Source organism: Hemiscyllium ocellatum, chromosome 32, assembly GCF_020745735.1.
Source record: "Hemiscyllium ocellatum isolate sHemOce1 chromosome 32, sHemOce1.pat.X.cur, whole genome shotgun sequence".
NCBI lineage: Eukaryota > Metazoa > Chordata > Chondrichthyes > Orectolobiformes > Hemiscylliidae > Hemiscyllium > Hemiscyllium ocellatum.
Genome location: NC_083432.1, coordinates 31799809 through 31822351, shown reverse-complemented (window position 1 = coordinate 31822351; position 22543 = coordinate 31799809). Strand labels below are relative to the sequence as shown.

Here is a 22543-nt window from a genome sequence, read left to right as displayed (position 1 = left end):
CAGTCTGTCACAGGACAACAGAATGATTAGAGGATCCAGAATGAATAAGAATGAAACATACAATGCATGCGGAAACTGTTTTTTTTAAAACTATATGCAAAATATTAATTGTGCACTCAGTGTCCTGTGCACAATGAGGAGCAGAGCAGGTACAGAACAGAATGTTGCGATCTCTGGTGATCTGACATATTGCATCTCCTACACTGGATCACACGCTAAGCAACACTCCAGAAACACTCATGATAGGTCTCTTCACACATCCCACCTACTCTATGGTTATTTTATTGCCCTAACAGCAGCTTCGAATTCAACACAAGGTACTTAGCATGCTGTGGAATAACAGCAAGTTTCCACTCCATATCTTTAACTTTCTATGTCTCACTAAAGCAGTCTCTGCAGTTTCAGAACTGATGGTTCACTGGCATTTAATTTTCCAACAAAATTTGAAAGTTATTATTCTTGTTGAAACACATGAACTTATTGAATGGATTTGTGTATGTTGGGTTCTTCTGAAGCCCAATGCAGTTTTAACATCTTTAAAACAAGTACTTGAAAGATACTTTTGGTGAACTGGAGTAAAATCAAGAATGTATCTAAAATTACTTTTCTTTGTACAGAAAAATAGCCATGTCCTTGCTGCTTCCAGGGCTACAGAACAAAATAAAGGTAAGGGGCAGTGATGGTACCAGTGGTATTATCAATATTCTCTTCATCTGAGACCTCGATAATGTTGTGGGGACCAATGTTCAAATCCTACCATGGCAGATGGTGGAATTTGAATTCAATTAAACACTGGAATTAAGAGTCATTAATGATGACCATGAATCGATTAGCGGGGGGACGGGACGGGCGGGGGAAGCATCTGGTTCACTAATGTCCTTGAAGGAAGGAAACTGTTTTCCTTACCTGGTCTGGCCTATATTTAATTCCAGACCCACAGCAGCTGGGGATGGGCAATAAATGCTGGCCTAGCTAGTGACTCTCTCATTCCATAAATGACTTTTTTGCTTTAAAAAGGCCTGAGGTCCTATCCTCTCCATTAAGGACTGCATTAACTACATCTCTTTAAGTAAAACAGGATTTTCCATTGGTCGGACAATTGTCATTCTAGTGTCGATGGGATTTTCTTGGGGAGGGGGGGGTGTCTTCTAGAATTCCCATCAGAGTAGACTCTGAAGGAACTACCAGGAACTTGAATTCCCTGCTGGTCAATTTCCCTACAGCTGGAACTTTCTGGAAGTCTCCACTTAAATCCAAGTATTCAGCGGAATCCAAAGGAATTAAGAAAATTACTCAGGAAATATTAGATTATTAAGTACAGTTTAACTCCCAAGTAACTATTTAGTGGACCCATAATTATGTTACATATCTCCAACAATATGTCCCTCAGGTTAACATAAAACAAAGGACTGCAGATGATAGGAATCTGAAATGAAAACAGAAATTGCTGTAGAAAGAAAATGGCATTAAAGTTTCGAGTCCAGTGAACCTTCTTCAGAGCTGTTCAAATATATTGTGTGTCTGATTACAAACCTCAGCTCTGGCCCTAAGCCTTGGGACCCTACCACTCAGACCGAATCCCTGACACATCTACTGGATGACCTTTGACCCAGAAGCCGTGAGACAGAGGAAAACCTATAATTACTTTGAATAGTTTAGAATCACTAACTGTTCCTAAAATTATTGGAAAATGACAGTGGAATTTGTATCTTTCATGAAAGGATAAATTGCATTGACCCTTGAACTAGTATCAATACACACAGGAAGGAAGTTAAAAGTCAGAGGCCACATGGGATCAGTTTTGCAGTGGGGAGACAACAGACAGGGCATATTGATGAGGAGCTGCATGTGAATATCAGCTGAAAAGGACAGGAAGCCAAAAATGGGGAAATGATAGGAATTGGGAATTGGTCAATGCTACTGCGACTGTTTAAGTTCTGCCAGAGTTTATCAGAACTGTTTAACAATGTTTATTAAAGGAGTCTCTGGAGAATCTGTGCCATTTAGACTGTCATGAATCATGACTGGTTCTGGGAGAGTTGGATGTTTTTGGGTCACTAATGTAGTTGATCTGAGGATCAAATCCATTGGGCAGACTGGTTCATTATGGAGCTTAAGTTCTGCAGCAAGTGTCTCTTCTGCTCAGGGATGGATTGGCTTCTCTCATGCAATTACATGGTTTTCAGCTTCAGTGAATTCTGTAGCAGCAGGAAGTTGGGAACTCCATTATAATTTCTTGAAGGATAGGTCCTGATATCATATTTAAAGGACCCCCAGGCAGGCATTCATCCATTGCAAGTGAAGGGCATTACTTGGACTTGTGGACACCTCCAACTAAAGACTCTGGTCCTTTCACTCTTCCTCGGTCAGTTCGTCTGACAGACATTAACCCTGACCAGTCTCTTACACACATGCTCGATACACATTACACTTCCTCCCTCAGTCATCTTCCATGCCCTGAGCAACTCTGATGAGCACCACCCGATCTCAATCATGGACTGTCTCAAAGCCAATGCTCCCCAAAAAGGACATGGCAGCAGCTACTTCTGTCAAAGTTTAGGACACCTGTATACTCCAACTCTTATACAGTTGCAAATCTGAAGGCACCCATTTGCAGAGAACTTAATGACAAACAGGAACTTAATTCTGGTTAGCTGCTCTTTTATTCAGCATGTTTGACTTGGTAATGCATGCACTGGGCTTCCCAAAGCCTTGACTTAGGATGCTGCACCCACTTCTAAAGTTCAGAAAACGGAATTGCAGAAATTCATGCTGTCATGGGAATTCTGATTTTTGATCTCTCTAGTTAGGTGCCTCCACCTCCTACCTCCCTGCTCCCATGTACAGCACACAATTTTACCCAATGAATGAGAAATGTGACAGATCTTACTTAGTCAATCAGGAAAGACTGAATTTGTGCATGAAATAATGTGGGAGCTTATATTTTTATGATAGTAATTTTTACTCTCATAACTAATCAAAGCAAAATTTACCTTTAAGAGAAATACCATTAATCTTTTTAACTCATGCTTTTTAAAAATGTGATTTGTTTTAAACTGAAGTTACAAGAAGTAGAATCTTGTTCAAGTAAATTTCTTCATTTATGGCTAGTTTGGTAACAATGGTTCATCTTTCTTAAAGGAGTTCGGGAACAACAAGGAGGAATGGAACTGTCCCAATATCACCTTACGTTCCCAAATGTGATCAAAAGAAAAATCCATCTCAAGACTTGAAATCACCTGGCAATTATTCTGCGTCTTTCAGTGAACACAATACCCTGTGTTGACTGAGGATTCAGGCTTAATAAAGCATATAGAAATTGTAAAGACATTATTAATTGCAAAATGTTCTCACCTTCTAATCCATTGATCCCATATTAGTAGTGAGACTCACAAATGAAAATTGGACCAGCTCCAATAAGCACAGACTGTGACAAATGGGAGAATTAATTTTAACGATGTCATGCTTTGTTATTTCATGATTTACCAATAATGTTGCCTTGACATTTGAATGGTCACAAAGTGAACCCTGAAGGCACAAATATGTTCAGATTATCTTATTTTTTTAGTAGGAGGAAGCGGTGGGATCCACAATGCTAATTAAAGCTGAAAGGCTGTGTTTCATGCTTTCTGCCTATTGTGATCTCAAATCCATTAGTAAAATACATTTTCTAGTCTTGATACCATAATGAAAAGTTTGATTTAAAGTAAAATTTAATTTTCCCAGCTTGTTTATAATTTCTTTTCTGACAAAGAAAGAAAACCAGGCCACTAATGCTCTCTTATTCGAGTATCTAATTCATGAAGATTATCTGCTAGACCAACCAACCACAACAGAGTCATGCTATAAGTGGGCCAAAAAGATCTTTTAATATCTGACCTCCCTGTGAGGCCAGATAATACAGAGGTCTCTCTGTTACCTCAGGTTTCCCCCTGTCTTTACCTTCCATTGCAAGATCCAAGCCACCTCCCTTTGGCATCACTGAATGCCAGGGACTGCTAGACAACATTCTGCTCTACTTCAAAAGAGAGCTGAAGCTTGGAGTTGGATGGGCATGGGAGCTCGAGCATTTGGAACCCATGAGTTGTGCAGAGAATGAATGACTGCTCAAAAGTTTCTTCTGAATGTGGTGATTAAAGTGGAATCCTTGTTTTTTTTTTCAAATTTCCCTTATTAAACAAATATGTGTTACCTCCAAAGATATGGCTCACAATTTTTGTCACATTATAAAGGCCTTTCGTAGACTGCATTTGAATGGTGAGCAAGGAGCCACCAAACAAAAATATTCTTTCCTCATCCAAAACATGAGAATTCTCACATGCTGTGCTGGTGCTGAATAATATGTTGCTGCAGAACAGTACAGGATAGTTCACTACAGATATGTTAATGCTACCTCTAACCTGGCGATGCTCATAATAGTCACCTGAAATAGAAGAATCTCCATTCTCCAGAATGAGCATGTCTAACTAGAATAATTACAAAACAAAGACAAATAATATGTAATAGACAGTGATATTAAGTATGCCACAGTATGTTGCTGGAATTAAACTCTAACATAAAAATGAAAAGACAAAACCTCAACATTTCCCAGCAGGCAACTACCAGCTGAAAATATTGATAAGAAGTTTCTTCTTTATTGATGATTGCATGACTGTAGCCATTGCATAGGTAGTGCTTTAGATAATGGACATGAGGCTATGGTCTATCACTGAGTGCAATGCAACTCCACTAAGAACATACTCTTTTTGCGAATGTTTCTTACAAATTTAAATAAATGATTTTGAATAATTTTCTTAACTAACCCAGTTTCTAACACACACACACACATATATGTATATATAAAAGTTCAAAGTAGCTTCAGATAACACAAGAATCAAATGCTGATTATCCTCAAAAATAAAAACTGATTATTGAAAGCAGTCTTGAAATTCATTGGGGACACTTTCATGTGAGTGGATAAACTAAATTACCAGTTTTAAATTTGGTATTCCAACATTCTTTCGAGCAGTTTTGAAGAGATGATTTATAATTGATCAATTTATCAAAAAAGAAAACAAAAGACACAACTCTTAGCTAATGACTTGGTAATCAAGATGTTATATCGAAAGTACAACGAGCTTCTAATGTAAACGAAAGGCGTAACAAATGTTCCACTATTTCTGGTTCAGGGAACTATTCATGTCTAATAAAAGGTGAAAGAATACATGGAAGTTATTATCTGGGCATTCTTGTGACAGAACTTCTCTAGGACATTTTCTCAAGCATTCTTATTGTATGTTACAGTATGGAAACTTTACAGCTTGGAAATGATGTTTTAAAGTCAAAATAAATTTATATTCAAAGGGTTATAGCTCTCTAAAATATTGAGATTATATGAAAGGGAAGGGTTTAGAGGTATATGGGCTGGATGCTGGCAAGTAGGACTAGATTAGGTTGGGATATCTGGTTGGCATGGATGAGTTGGACCGAAGGGTCTGTTTCTATGCTTTACATCTCTATGACTCTATGGCTCTATTTGCTGCAAATTATCTTTTGATCTATTAGTAGGTGTAGTCCAAATAGTTCCACAACAGAAGATGTGTCTCTAATGTAGCTATATTCTGTAATATTATAATAAATAGGTACTGGACTGTTTTTGTAACAAAAGGTAACAAAATTAAAATAAGTAAACAGCATGTTAATCCAGACACATTCATGTGGTTAATGCACTTGCATTTCTATTACAGTGCATCCATCTAAGCTGGAGTACATTTTCAGACAAAACTCACTGACTTCAGTTTCCTCATGTGATAGTAGAAACAAGAATTTGATAGTAATGGAAGTACCTTTCATCATCAAGAAATTCTACAGTACTTCTATTACAAAGAAGTAAAGCAATGCTGCTTGAAAGATTAACTTTTTCCAGAACACTGACAGGACACCTTCCACTTTGAATAATGCACAAGATCTTTTAAAACTACCTTGATTTAACATCAGAATGGTAGCTGAAAGAGCCACACTTTCTAATAGTATGTTCAGCTAGACTTTTATGCACAAGTCTTTGAAGTGGCATTCAAACTCACAACCACATCACAAAAGAAATTAAATCAACGCTGTTGGTTTTCCCCAGAGCATTATGATCTGGGCAATTCCATCTAAAGCAACTCTACAACTCTATATGCATTTTTCACTAAAGCTTAATGTGGTCAAGTCATTTCTGATAACTTCCACAGGCTTCAAAACATTTTGATATGCATCCCACAAGATCTTAAAGATCACCTAAGAGTGATCTCACAGTCATCCATAGACTGAGATGAATCTGTTTGCCATTGCTGGTCTGGGGTGGACAAAGTTAAAAATAACACAACACCAGGCTTATTTGGAAGCACTAGCCTCCTGTTGGACTGTAATCTGGTGTTGTGTCATTTGAAAAGAGTAAGGTGACTGATTTGCCACTTAATGTGTACAGTGTACATATTACACCAATGTATAGCAGTGTATTTATCTCTTCACAAGTGAATCAGCAGTTTGTATTCAGGCCCCAGTGGTGGACGTCAGTTGCACAGGGGCCCTGGCTTGTATTGAACATGATGTGGAAGGATCACTCTCGTCATTCCATATAAAGTCTGCCATTTGACAGATTGAGTTTTTATAAGAAAGGTTTTATTGACTTCCCATGTTCCCCATTCACTGATTCAAAGGACCAAACTAAGATCATATTCAGGAACTTTGCTTCATTTAGGATGTTAGGCAGGCAGTAGGTGGTTCAGCATGTCGTTACCAAGTAGATAGATGGGATACAAGATGAATGGTTACAACCAGCTTAGGGGCTTTCATCATAACACCAGACGCCTGGGGGAGTGTTGTTGCAAGATACGGACACCAGGGGAAGGGTTGAACAGAGCATTCCAGGCAGATAATGCATAATAATAACTGCTGGGTGAACTCTTCCCCAACCTCAGATGGCACCCAAAGGAGAAATACACCAATTATATAATGCTTTTCATGACCCTGGTCATCATAAAGCGAGTTTGTAGGAAATGTGGCACAGACCCCCACAATGTGACAATCATCTGTTCTTTTGCTGTAGATTAACACAATTAGATTACTTCCAGTGTGGAAACAGGCCCTTCAGCCCAACAAGTCCACACCAACCCTCCGAAGAGCAACCCACACAGACCTATTCCCCTACATTTACCCTTTCACCTAACATTACGGGCAATTTAACATGGCCAATTCACCTAACCTGCACATTTTTGGACTGTGGGAGGAAACCGGAGCACCCGGAGGAAACCCACACAGACACAGGGAGAATGTGCAAACTCCACACAGACAGCCTGAGGCGGAAATTGAACCCGGGTCTCTGGCGCTATGAGGCAGCAGTGCTAACCACTGAGCCACCCACTTACAGTGTGGAAACAGGCCCTTAGGCCCAACAAGTCCACACCAGCCCTCCGAAGAGCAACCTATTCCCCTACACCTAACACTATGGGCAATTTAGCATAGCCAATTCACCTGACCTGCACATCTTTGTGACTGTGGGAAGAAACCAGAACACCTGGAGGAAACCCACGCAGACACGGGGAGAATGTATAAACTCCACACAGACAGTTGTCTGAAGTGGGAATTGAACCTGGGTCTCTGGCACTGCGAAGCAGCAGTGCTAACCACTGTGCCACCGTGCCACCCAAATTCATTAATATTGACTGGTAATGTGCAGACACCTTCCATGCTCTTCTTAATGGCAAAGGTTCTTTCACATTCACACAAATGGAGAGATGGATCCTCATGTTAATGTTTCTTTCAAAAATGACCACCTCCAATGCTATTCCCTCAATTCTGCAGTGGCATGTATCAACCTTGATTTCGTGCTTAAGTTGGTACAAGCGAGCTGAACCAAGCCAATAGGTATGACTATGCCTGATTCAATTCATCAAGGCCATGACCAGCCTAACACATCTACAATATCAAATGTTGATGCAGCATGCAAATCTTAGAAAATTACTCTGGCTGAACTCAGTTAAATTCTCACTGTCCTGAGGTACATGTCTGCATATTAACAGATCAGAAGAACTAATCTTTTGTTCACAGAACAACAGTAACTGGGTTATATCAATCATCAGGGAGGGTCAATAGTAATCAAATCTTAATGACCTAGATGTAAAGTTGGATCTACGGTGGATGATATGATCCTGCCGTAAACAAAATAAATTTTAAGTTCCAACTTAGGCCCCGATTTTCATTCTTGGGTCAGAGGACCTTTACAAATGGCCATCTGCACTCCTAATTTTCAGTTTGGAGGGTGGGTTGGACTGGGAGTCAGCACAGGCAATGCACAAAGAGGTTAGGAAGTTGTCCAGTTTCTGGGATGGACGCCTGCTCCTCGGGTACTGCCTGACCTGCTGTGCTTTTCCAGCACCACTCTAATCTTGACTCTAATCTCCAGCATCTGCAATACCCACGTCTGCCTGTGTAGAAAGCCTGTATTAGGTTCCCGTAATATTCAATGCTTATAAATAAAGATGAAAGCATAAAGGAGCTCTACTGCTCTCACTCTCCCTACCTCATCCATGCCCTGTACCTACTGTTATGGCCCTTCCAATCACCTATCACCAGTGTTTTACTGGAAATCTGTGACCAACAGTGTTCCACAAGGATCAGTACTAGGACCTCTGTTAATTGTAATTTATTTAAATGATTTGAATGAAAATGTTGGTGGTCTCATTAGTAAGTTTGCAGATGACTTGAAAATTGGTGGAGTTGTGGATAGTGAGAAACATTGTCAAAAAGAAAAGCAGAATATCGATCAGTTGGAAAGTTGGGCCAAGAAATGGCAGATGGAGTTTAAAATCAGACAGGTGAGAGGTGATACATTTTGGGAGGTCAAATGAAAGAGGTATGTATACAATAAATGGCAGGCCCTTTAGGAACATTGATATACTCAAGGATCTTGGGTGCAAGCCCATAGCTCCCTGAAAGTGGTTATACAGGATGATAAGATGGTAAAGGAGTCATACAACATGCTTGGCATCATCTGTTGGAGCATTGAGTGCAAAAGTTGGTAAGTCATGTTGCAGCTGTATAAAACTTTTTAGGTCAAATTTGGAGTATTGTGCACAGTTTTGGGCGCCACATGTGAAGGCTTTCGTCAGAGTATAAAATACGTTACCCAGGATATTTGCCTGGTTTGGAGTGCATTAGTTATAAGGAGAGATTGGACAAACATGGAATGTTTTTGCGAAAGAATCGAAGGCTGAGGGGTGACCTGGCAGAAGTATATAAAATAATGGGAGATAGAAAGTTGGAGCCTTTTTCACAGAGTGGAAATGTCAAATACTAGGGGCACAAGGTTAAGGTAAGAGGGAGAAATTTTAAGGACATGTGTGAGGCAAATTGTTTTTTTATACAGAAGGTGATATGTGCCTGGAACATGCTGGCAGGGGAGGTAGTAGAAGCAGAGACAATAGTAGTGTTCAACATAATCAGGCAGGGAACAGAGGGATATTACCATATGCTGACAGATGTGATTATGGCCAGCACAGAAATGGCAGGCTGAAGGGCCTCTGCTGTACTGTTCTATGTTTTATATTCCATGTTACATATCAACCATCCGAGAATCCCTGACTCCCACACCCTATGACCATATGTACAGGGATTCCTCTGCTTTCCAAAAAGGTACCTTGGCTGTCCGACAGAAATGCAGTGAGAATGGATATGCCTCTGACCTGTTCTAAACTCCACACTCCAAGTGCCAGGCAGCAGGAGCTCCAAAATTCCATTCCTGTGGAAATGGCTTATTTAAATGGCTTGTTCCCTCTAGAAAGCTTGTACGTGTGAACTAAAGCCTATTGCCAATCCTGCCCCTATGAAAATGAAAGATGGGGATGGGACATGCAATTGCCTGATATTCTTCTCACTTTTCTACCATGGTGAAGAGGTTTTGCATCAAGGCAAACAAAAAAAGAGTTTTGGCGTTAATCAAAGCAAAACTAAATTGGGATTAAACTCAAAGCATTTATTAAAACTCAGCATCCCATTGAAGAAATCAATCTCAAAGTCTCAGCAACTAGACAGTTATAGAGTTTTACAACGAAGAAATAGATCCTCAAGTCCACCTAGTCCATGCCGACCAGACATCCTGAACTGATTTATTCCCATTTGCCAGCATTTGGCCCATATCTCCCCAAACCCTTCCTATTCTTATACTCATCCAGATGCCTTTTAAATGTTGTAATTGGACCAGCCTCCACCACCTCTTCTGCAGCTTGTTCCACACATGCACCATCCTTTGCGTGAAAAAGATTGCTCCTCAGGTTCTGTTTAAATTTTTCCTCCTTCACAGTAAACCTAAGCCCTCTACTTTTGGACTCTCCTACACTGGGAAAAAGGCTTTGGCTATGCCATCAATTCATGCCCCTCATGATTTTATAAACCTCGACAAGGTCATCCTTAGCCTCTGAGGCTCCAAGAAAATAACCCCAGCATGTTAACCTCTCTCTACAGCTTGAACACTCCAATCCTGGCAACATCCTTAGACATCTTTTCTGAACCCTTTCAAGTTTTACAATAGCTTTCCAATTGCAGGGAGAACAGAATTGAATGCAACAATCTAAAAGTAATCTAACCAATCTTTGCAATTTGCAGTGATATTTTCTTTAATCATTGGGCTTACACATGTAAACCAGAGATCTTGATTCAGTTACCTGCCAATAGGCTTGGGTCATGAGACAATGTGGGATCAACATGACTGTAATAGAGACAGAAGAGATTGTGACAGTATTCTGTGGAAATCTCAATGTAGCAGCAAAGTAGTATGTGAAGTCTGAATCTCATTGCTTTTTGTCAGCAATTGCTAACCAACAGGCATAAGTCTAAAAACACTGACTGTCAGTGTGAAATGCTGTTGTTTGGCAAGTATTCTAACAATGCATCATTAGAAACAAGCTTGTATCATCTGGTTATAAAAAAAATTATATTAAATTTACTAATAACTGAACTGTTGATACTGCTACAATGTCATTTTATAATAATTAGATTAATATATTGTTCTTCCTTTTTACCTAGTCTTGTATTGTGAGGGATCCTGAAAGAAAGAACATCATTCACGGGATATTGGTTATGTAAAACATGTCGTTACATATTGTTGGCTTCAGATGAAAGACAATTCTTCTGCTTTTCCAATCAATCTGAACAACCTTACAAAAGAAAGCATTTATATTGAGAGGACTTTGCAGTCCCTCATGCCCTCCATTATATTGTAAAACAGATGGTTAAGTACAATCTAACAGACAGGTATCTGTGTAAAAAGGTCCCCTGCCAGTCAGTGGCTGAATAATGAGTACTGATCATGGTCTCGTACCTCGACTCCTGATGTCACTGGAATAGAATTATTCATCAGAGAATTTTCTAAATAAAGTTCCTCTCCCTACTAAGCCTCTCATTTTTAAAGCAAGACATTATCTGTAAAGGTAAGTACAAAAGAAATTACTTTGCATCATATAGGCTTCTCTTACAATTCAAAAGATTACTATTCTTTTCAAAATCTTTGGAATGAGATGAGTATATTGGATATGCCATTTCATCTTTTGGTATTAGAGTAAATAGCATTCATCAAAGTATTAAGGGTCGCATTTACTGACTGGTTTTCTACATTCTCTTGTTAGAAAAAGCTATTCTCATAGTAGTTAAAAAAAGGTACATTTTCAATCCATCAGAATCTTTGGTTAAATAACGCATATGCTCACTTAATCACAACTTTAAATGGGCAAATAACCTGTTTTTTAAAAATGCATATTGTTGCATATTTTAGTGACTAATTAGGAAAATGTAGCCAATTATGCTTTTACTGCAATATGCTAAGGTCCAGTATCTGCAAAGAGAAGGAGGTAGCCATTTGATGTATCAAAATTTAGCATATTTCTTATTCAGAGATTTACTAATGATGTGTTGCATTATCCATCCAACAAACCAAAATCTACAACATAACAGTTTGTACCAGTTAAATAACAGTTTGTATAGGTTAAATGGTTACCTTAGCTAGTGATCGTACAATTGGGCTCTCCATGATTCCTCTCAGGAACAGTAAATCTAGATCCTTGGCTCCCGTAGAGTTTGGCAAATCATTCAAGTTGTCCAGGACCTGCTGCATAGCTATTGAAAGAACAGAACACACATAGTTCAGTCTGAAGTGACTCAGATGTGAGAAACTCTGAACTATCACACAGATGTCTATACACATTATTTACTTAAATATGTTGCTCAGTCCTGAGAAGTTGCCATGAATAAAAACTCATTGGTCAAGTTGCTTCTCTGAAAACAAAATTAAGTTGACTTTTTATTTTAAAGTTACAAATGTCTAACTTAAAAAAATACATACTTCCATATGGATGAAACATATCAAGAACTTTGGAAATGTGTCAAGGACTTTGAGAAGGGAATTCCAAATACTTGGAAATATTGAGTTTTAACCCGAAGGTTGCAATGGAAGAAGTGAGAGATGCCCAAGAGTTGGAAAAATGCAACATATGAAGGCAGAGATAGAGTAGAGCAAAGCTATAGTTACAGTCAAGGATTAGCACTGAGAAATAATGAATTTAAGAGACTTTGGGCACGGATAAGAATGTTAGCTGAGCAGGATTTGTTGTATTTATTAAATTCTTAATGAAATGTGTGTGCATAGCTGAAGCTTAAAAGACCTTATAACAATGGGGAGGTTGAGGATAAAGATGCCTGGCAAAACGTTTGCGTGTTTTTCACTTGTCTCGATGCCCAATATCAGTTTTTTTTTAAACAGCCACCACAAGTAAACCAATATAGTTTATCTGACTTAATAAAGTATAGTCACGTGGGCAGAATCAATATCAATGCAGAGAGTAATTAAGTTAACTAGTAGCAACCAAGTGACAGCTTGTAGATTGTATCACTAGCAGTAGGCACCACATTCTTCTGTTGCTATTTCCTTCAACAGGCAATGCTACAGGAGAAAGGATATTGTCACTGGGTATAAGCTTTTAGAATGATTTGGAGACACCATAACATATTCATTGAACACTGTTCCTTTTCATATTCTTTTTAAAACACATGGATTTTTTTTTGCAGATAGGAGCTGCAAGTTATCCAGGGATTCTGAAATGGACCATGGGAGGATGAATATAATTTGTTACAACTATACACAAGGAAATGGCACAGCTTGCACCTATCAAAAGAGTGAACTATCTAGATGTTTGAAGATTCATTTTCTTTACAGACTTTTCACAATCATTCAATGTTGCAAAAGGGGATAGCTATATACACATTGTTTAGTGCTCAGAACTCCGAATAGAGAATTGTGGCAATAAATATTTGTAAAGTGCTGTTGACTTTGGGGTCAAATTGTGACTTGATTGAATTATGAATGCAGATTGATTCATGATTAATGATAATTTCCTATGTCTGATATGATTGGGACAAAATTTCACCTTGTCACACTGCAATACTTGCCCACATGATGTCAGGTCACTTAGTATCTCGAATTTGTTGACATTTAAAACCAAGCAATAACAAGAGATGACTGATAGGCACTTATAAGTGATTGAGGCTGAGACATTTGTGTTGTGTCTAACATTTAGAGATTATGGAACAAACGAATGGATAGCATTTATCGTTTGAGACACAACAGCAATGCAGATATTAGAGAATTATGCTGACATTTCTCAAATGTGACAGATTCATTGTCATAGCTGAGTCTATGACTATTAGCCTATGTTGCCAACTTCCTGAAGTATGTACCATCTGTTAGAAAGGATAAGACAAGTTTCATTCAACAGTACCCTCAAATCCACAACTTCCACCCAACTGGAGAACCAATGGTAGCAGATTCAAGTGAACGTCACCACATGATCAAGTTTCTGTCCTGCCATAAACCATGCTGATTTGGAGCTAAATCATCGGTCTTTCACTGTCACTGCATCAAAACACTTGTACTCTTGAGCAGCACTGTCAGTGTACCATGCCAAATGGACCACAACAGTTCAAAAAGATAGCATTCCATCACCTTCTAAAGGGTCATCAGGAACGGACAACAAATTTTCACTTTGCCAGCGATATCCACAGCTGATGTAAGAATTTTTAAAAATGTGCTTGCTCAGAGGGTTTCTGAGGAGACTAGTACATCTATAATTAAGCTTGACAAACACAGTAACATATTGAAGGATATGTTAATGAAGTGAGTTGAAGAGCAGGATAACACTCATTAGGATTATGAGCACTGGTATGAACTTGTTGAGTGGCTTTTTCTGTACAGTAAAGACTCCAAATATTTAGTGCAAGAGGAGAAAGGAGACATCACTGCATTTCAGTCCAGTTCAAGTCCAATGACTGCTGATTACCAAGTCTTTTAGTTTAGCAGCTTACAAGAAAGGTAATATAACAAGAATTTCACTTTAATTAACATAAAACTATTTATGATCAATTGTTTAGCAACCAAAATCACTTTGCTGCTCATTTCTGTCAAACTATTTTCTGAGGCTCCCATGCCTCAGTGAGGACTATGTTGTCCACAGCATAAATAGTACTAAAGACAAAATACTAACATTTATGTGTGAGTAATATGGTGCAAAAAAAAAATTAAGTGGAGTATCAAAATCTTACTAAAAAGTCAAACAATTTAATTAGTTAGCATTTTACATTAATGAGGTAATTGGTTATTAATATTAATTTATTATTAATTTTAGCAATTTCAAGATACTTCAAACACTGCAAAATTTCATTAATGTCATTATCCTTCCAGATCCCTGCAGGCACAAATGAGGACATGACAATTTAGTAAATGTTTGCACTAATGTCATTACATTTTGACTAATCCATTTTTATTTCACACTATTCATTGTCTTTTGCTACCATATTATGGCTAATGACCAACACAGCGCCATTTCCACAGTATACTTCCCTCCCCCTCTGCACCCACATTTCTTCATTGTCTTCGGGAGAAAATCCTGGGATTTCCTTTCTAATAGTAGCTAAATTAGGTGGACTGGAGAGTTTTAAGGAGTTGTCTCACCATCACTTTCTCAAGAGCAATTAAAAATAAGCAATAAATGCTGGCATTCCAAATGGAGTACACATCCGATCGAATAATTTTTTAAAAAATCACATTATACACTGAAGTAAAGTGCCATTTTGAAATTTATACTCTCATTTCCATCTATTTCCTTCTTTTAGAAAACTCCCCTACCTTAAATCTTAAGAATGTCGCTCAAAATGACTAACAAAATATCAGTGTGGTGTATGGCTAAATTTTTGCTGAGAGAAATGTGCAGGAGAAAGTTTTATTGATTTGCTTTCCATGATCAGTTCAGTTAGAACAAGTATTCATTTATTCTACAGTGGGGAAAACCTGCAGAGAGCTAACACCGTCTTAAGATGTTAACAAAGAAATCACAATCAAATTGAGGGAGTTTCCATTGTAATTTATGTCCTACATTATCTGCCAGTAATGAGCCCAAAGTTCAAACGCACTGTTCCACCTAATCATCTATTTGAAAACCATTGAAACTATCCTCAAAAGATTAAAACATTAGTGAAGGTTAAGCTTTTGTCTTGGATCTTCTTTGATCCAGATTGAACTACCATAATAAATGCATAACCATTTAAGAAACAAAATGATAAAATGTGAAACTGACAGTTATCAAATGTTTCCTTTAAAAGTTGCATCAATATATGTCATTACTTTTTGATGTACCAGGTTCAGTCATAAACATTATCACAAATGATTCCACGAAGCTCTACATCAGATGAAGCAACTCACTTAGGTATGACTGTATTTATAAATCCTGTCAACTAATTTTAGAGTCAGAGAGTCATAGAGATGTGCAGCACGAAACAGACCCTTCAGTCCAACTCATCCATACTGACCAGATATCCTAACCTAATCTACTTCTATTTGCCAGCACTTAAACCATATCCTTTTAAATATTTCCTACTCACATACCCATCCAGATGCCATTTAAATGTTGTAAGTGTACCAGACTCTACCACTTCCTCTGGCAACTCATTCCATATATGTCCCTTTGCGTGAAAATGCTGCCTCTTAGGTCCCTTTCAATTTTTTCCCCTCTCACCCTAAACCTAGGCCTTCTAGTTCTGGACTTGCCCACCCCAGGGAAATGGATCTGTGTGGGATATTCTTTGGAGGGTCGGGGTGAACTTGATGGGCCAAATGACCTGTTTCCACACTGCAGGGGTTCTATTATTCTGTGATAATCTACATAGCATAACAAAGATGGGCCAGAATTTGTGAAAAAAAACAACAAGGCTAACGGAACCTAGAATTATTGTGGATCATATCTACAGCACCTTCAGGCAAGGAGCAGATCCCAGTTCAATGCGAATATCAAAAAAATTGCTGTCAGGATCCTCCCATTCTATTACCATAAATAATATTTCACATATAGGATCATTTTTCTAATTCAATATTTACCCGTTAAACACTCTCTAGAAAATCAAGTCTTGCCACTTCAAGTGTAAGTATCTTTTCAATATTCAAAGACTCCCTACAGTGTGGAAACAGGCCATTCAGCCCTACTAAGCCACACCAACCCTCTGAAGAGTATCCCACCCAGACACATTGCCCTACCCTATTACTCTACATTTCCCCTGTCTAATGCACCTCATCTACACATCCCTGAACACAAGTGGCAGTTTAGCACAGCCAATTCGGTGCACATCTTTGGACTGTAGGAGGAAACCCAGAGCACCTGCAGGAAACCCACACAAACAGAGGAAGAATGTGCAAACTCCACACAGACAGTCGACTCAGAGTAGATTTGAACCTGCATCCCTGGCACTGTGAGACAACAGTCCTAACCACTAAGCCACCATGCCACCAAGCACTATTGTGATTAGTGCTAGGAACTAAAGAAACCTAATTGCTATCAAAAATGAACTCCTATAAGTGCAGAATCACAACCCTTCAAGTGTATAGGTTTTCACGAAAATTCCAAAAAAAGTGTCAATTTTTAGCTTGTTTTTCCTTTCTATCTTTTTTTTAAAATTCTCTCTCGCTGTTAATCTAATTTCATTGTCCCTCCTCATTTCACTTCCAGAGCCGAATTTGGCAATGAATTCACCTGCTTTATGCCACCCTCCTCAGTCTTTTCTGTGCTCATTTCCTCATTGGTTATCATAACCAATAGATAGGTAGCCCTATTGATTAACCAGACGGTCAGGCTCCAGACACCATGTTTGCCCTACCATGCTGTATTATTGGCTCACACTATCTTTGAGATGAGACACAAACGTTTGATGACAGCAAATTCTGTCAACGGTCAATGCTGCTCTCACTGCTTCTCTTTTTAAATATTAGTTCAAGTGATGTGGACATCACTGACTGGGCCAGCATTTATTGCCATTCCTAATTGCGCAAGGGTCAACCACATTTTTGCTGATGTTGAATCACATTTGGAGCAGACCAGTTAAGGCTGGCAAATAGGCTTCCCTAAAGGACGCTGGTGAACCAGATAGATTTTTACAACAATTGACAATGATATATGATTGCTCTTAGGCTAGCTTTTTATTCCAGCCTTTTTTTTAACTGAATTCAAATTGCACTGTCTCCAGTGGTGGGATTCAAACCCATATCCCCAGAATATTAGCATACAGTCCTGGGAATACTGATCCAGTGTCTTTAACACTTACACTACTACCTTCCCTTTTGTTGGTTATAGAAATGTGTGAAAATTAATTATCCTGAAACAGCTCAGAATCATCTAGGTTATCTATTTCATTTTATGCTTCCTTTGTAATTTTTTTATTCTAAAGGAATACTTACTAGCAATGATCTCTTGCCTCTCGCTTTAACTCAGATACCTGGGTACTTATTCTACAGAAAACAACAAAGGCATGTTTCCATTTCTAAAAATGAGATTGGCCATTTATCACAAAAAAAAGTATCTGTTTGGTTACTAATGTACTCAATCTCTTAATAATATACCGAATCTCTTCCCTGGTATGGTCGCACAGTGTGCAACATTTATTCAGGGCTGATTCAGAGCGGACTCCTCACCAGGGAGTCAAGTCTGTTCCGAAAATGCATCAGCAGCGTTTAATTAAAGGCCCAATTACATTGCACGCGACTCTGCATGAGGCTTGCTGCTGGCGTAGAGCATTCAATGGAAATTGCGATTGTGGCATTTTAAACTTGTCTGTGGAGTTATATATTATTAAAGTAGATCCAGCCCAGGTAATAAAGGGTGACTTTTCATTAGTTAACTCATGAAGAGAGCAGCATTGGCCACCAATGTCACCTGCTGTGCTGTGCAGGTAGAGGACCACGCTTTTCAAGTGCACCAACTCAAGGGAGTAAACATACATCTAAAAATACAGATTACGCAAGCACCAGAACATTTTCATTTTAAGGACAAAGATAAATAATGCAAAGAAAAATGATAAAATATTTGAACATAGCAATGAGAAACCAGCACTCAGCAGGCTTCCAACAGAAGGAAAACATATCAACAGTTTGAATGGAACTGTCAGGCTAGTGATCTCCCAAACCAAACTCCTGCTAAGCTAGTCAATTTTCATCACCAAGGCAAGGTGTTCAATTGACTCAGAACTCTGGACCTGTGAGGAATAAAGTGAAATAACGGCACAGAGGCTGGTATCCTGTCACCCTTTAATACCCCATACCCAGGTCATGGAATCTGGCCAGTTAGCCAGTCACGAGAGTGAGGAAACTCTTCGGAGACTCCTGCATTTTTCATGTTTTTTTAATTTTATTAAAACAGTACAAAATACAGTTAACAATGAACAGAAAGCAGCAGTTCACAAAATAAATCTCACTATGTACAGGGGAAAGGGCAGCAAAGCCAAACCCCAAACCCCACTGTTCAACCAGTTTTCAGGGAGAGGAGGACCAACCTCAAACCCCACTTCCAATCATCACAAAGATGACAGTGGCAAACATGGACAAGCACAATCAAATCAGAAACAGTGCATAGAACGCACACCCAATATAGCTATAAAACAAAGACACCTGACACCAGTCCCCACCACATACTGATCAGACCGTCCTTGGCTAGCCTTCCTGCAGCACAGTTGTTGGCCTTCCAGTCTCTGACCTCCCTGCGTACTGACTGACCCTCCCCAGGCCCGCTTTCCTTAAGGCTGGTCATTGACCACCCAGCTCCTAGTCGCCTCGCTTGCTGACTGATCAACCGCAGGCCACTTTCCTACAAGCTGGTTGTTGGCCTTCTGGTCTCCGGCCGCCCTGCGTACTGACTGACCCTCCCCAGCCCATTTTCTTCCAGGTTGGTTGTTGATCACTCAGCTCCCAATCACCCCGCTGACTGACCGTACTATCCCGGGCCATTTTCCTACGAACTGGTTATTGGCCTTCCAGTTCCCGGCTGCCATGCATACTGACTGATCCTCCCCAGCCCACTTTCCTCCGGGACAGACATTGGCCACCAGATCACAGTCAAGACTCCCGTTTGAATTGTCAGCCAGGGCTCCCTGATTGGGCCAGATTAACAGCCCCAACCAGGCCTCTATCTCATTCCAATCACTACATTAAGGCAGTCCAGTTTTACAAGAAAGTGTAAACATGTAGATTTCAACATGGGGTGGGAGGGAGGTTCAGTTGTGAAATCCACCTCCTCAGAAATGAATTACTTATCAAGGTCAGGCATGAAAAATCACATGACTTCCAGCGCTCACAGAATCATACATTGGAGGAATTAGTGGAAGAAATGGACAGAAGGAGTAAAATTGAATGGCTGAAATCATTATAAATCTTGAACTATGGGACAAGCTATTTATTGCACCCTGGTACTATTTCATTTGCACTGACTGAATGACTGAATATTTCAGGATTAATTTGTCCAAATGTCTTTTTCTCATTATTCAACTTTTCGGAAATTAAGAAGGCAATTTAATACCTTTTTTAAATGTGAACTGACATGATGACAAACAAAGCAAGTTTCTGATTAATTTAAACTCGCAGTTGAAAGGGAAAACACAAAGCTGAGTTCAACATCCCTGTCAGCCTGTCCTCAGAACGAGAAAACTATCCTCCCACCTCTACTCTGGCAGCACGAGGGTGTAGTCATGGCCATTACAGTGTGGCAGCTGTGGGCAAGACAGCCACCTAATGAGGCCACTGCAGCACTCCACAGCCCCCATCCCAGATCTGCTGGTGGCTCAGCATAACAGTCACATTTTTACCACTGCTGGGTTCCTGACTGCCAACTGCAAAATTGCAGTTTTATTGCAAACTCTGTATTTGTAGCCATTCCATTTCCGACCCAACGTTTCTCCAAACAACACTGAGTTCGAATGATTTTGGTAAATTGTACATTAACTGAAATTTTGGGTGCACTTCACTCCTGTTTCAACATCCTCCCCCAGCCCCGTCACTGTTAGACCTCAAAATTCACACCATGGTGTCGTTACTTATATAAAATTAATATCAGTGATTAGGTATTTAATTGAAAAGTAGAATCTGATCATTTCCATTAATTTGGTTTAAATACTAGATTTCTCAATTTTGTACAAATGGCAATTAGAGGCAGGGTAGCAAACTGGTTATGTTCTTACACTGCAGAATTTATAGTCATATAATTATTGTTTCTTTAAATAAAAATGCTCGTCAAAGCAATGATGATGCTCAAAGTTCTGCATTACTGCAAAAGCCCCTTTGGCTCGCAGAAGAATTTCTGGGAGAAACTCTACAGCTCTTTCTGTGTCTGGCCTGTTTCACAGTAATCTGGCTGACTCTTAATAGTCCCCAGAAATGGTCACTAAGCTAGGCAATTGTATCCAAGAAGGTAATCAGTAATGTGCAACAAATTCTGGAATTAGTAGTGAAGCTCACATTGTCAACAAATGCAAAAAAAACATCAATAGCTTGCAATCAATACTGAAATAGAATTGTGTACTATATACATGACACCACTATCTTAATTTGATAAATTGGTTCAAAGCCATGACTTGTTTTATCTAGCATACAAAAACAAAGCATCACCATGACAGAACTCCTTTCCACTAACTGCAGATTTAATCCTTGTCAAGATTCTCTCTCTCTCTCTCTCCGTAAAACAGGAATAATGTGTAGAAGATGACACTGACATGCATTTTAAAGGATACCCATACTCTAGGGGTATGTATATCGTTTGGACCGTTACCATACCGACAAGATGTCAGACAAGTAAGACAAGTTTCCTTAATCATCAACACGACCCATTTTGCTTTCAAACTCCAGCTCATCCGTCCATATTACAACTTGTTCCAATCTCAAATTTCATCTCATCTATCAGTAACAGAGCTTGTCTCTATCTCAAGCATTACCTTGACTGTATGAGGCAGAACACAAAGTGTCGAATGTGAGAAAAGGTTATTTGTCCCGTGAAGAACCGTCCTTTCAGATTATCAGCAATTTGTTCTGACATTTACCTTCTCTGACTCATTAATCTTTTGACAGAGAGCTCTGCAAAAAGAATAAGCAAGCAAAAATTTGGAATATTAATCCATCCTCACAGTTCCAATATTTAATTTTGGTTTCTTATTTCCACAGACACTTTCACCCAGATGGCTTGGAAATAATCCTGGGATAGTCTTCAGGATTTATTGTTTCGACTCAAATAAATCTTGAATTACCATTCCCAATCAGTTACCTTTACAAAAAAAAACCATTTATAACATTTATCATTGAAATCAAAGCTGCCTTTCATGTAAGTTTGTTTCTCCTTTCTATTGTGTGGGAAAAATCTTAGGATTATAGTTTCATCTCGCACTAATTTGTGTTTTCTCATATTACTAGTATTGTCCAGTTCCACTTCAGACATTTCAAAGCCTAGATCACTTTCCTCACGAATTGTTTTCAACGCAAAAGGATTCATGTGAAAATCTCTCCTCATAGAAACAAGTCAGAAATTAATCCAGATCATTCCTTCCTTAGTCTTTTCCAATGGACAATGACGTCCTGGGGCCAATTTTTCCAGCCATTCTGAACGAAGGGTTCTGATGAGACAGTTGAGAAAATTGGATGAAAAGTCCATTGTGGAGTTTTTGAAAATGAGAGCGAAAAGATCTATTACTCTACTGAGTAGCGAATGGCAAGACAAGATTCTTGTCAGTGAGTGGTAAGAGGCCTATTAGCATTTATTATCACCCTCATTATTACCTAATTTCATTTTATTAATTTGCAGTTTTGCCTTCTTGCTCCCACACAGAGAAGCTAAATGGCAAAGATTCCCAACATGAAAGTCAGAGCAAAAACCTAGCAATTCCGGTTCATTGCTTGCTCCTCCAGGCCTCCATCATGGACACCAAGCACTGACACCTCATGCACAGTGGTTGCACTCATCCCCCTCTCACCATTCACTGGCATCACTATCTGACATGTATCAGGATCACGGGCCACATCTTCAATCCACTTTGATTTATTTATTGGCAACTGTATCTTGTTACAAAATACAGCAAAAAGTATTGTATAGTGCTGCCACTCCCTTTAAACACAGAAAAATAATCCTAAACATAGCATATAAAGATAGAAAAAAGAAGATATAAAGGAAGTGCCCAACTTGAC

General features: G+C 39.0%; 1 protein-coding gene across 1 annotated transcript in view; it reads right to left on the bottom strand.

Annotated features, from left to right (window-relative positions):
* The window catches only part of LOC132830689 (MAGUK p55 subfamily member 2-like), a 196488-nt gene that overhangs the window by 117335 nt on the left and 56610 nt on the right, over positions 1-22543 (bottom strand). The window contains exon 2 of the mRNA XM_060848495.1: positions 12011-12129. Within this exon, the coding sequence (XP_060704478.1) occupies positions 12011-12127 (117 nt within the window). The 5' untranslated portion in view covers positions 12128-12129. The remainder of the gene's footprint in view (positions 1-12010; positions 12130-22543) is intronic.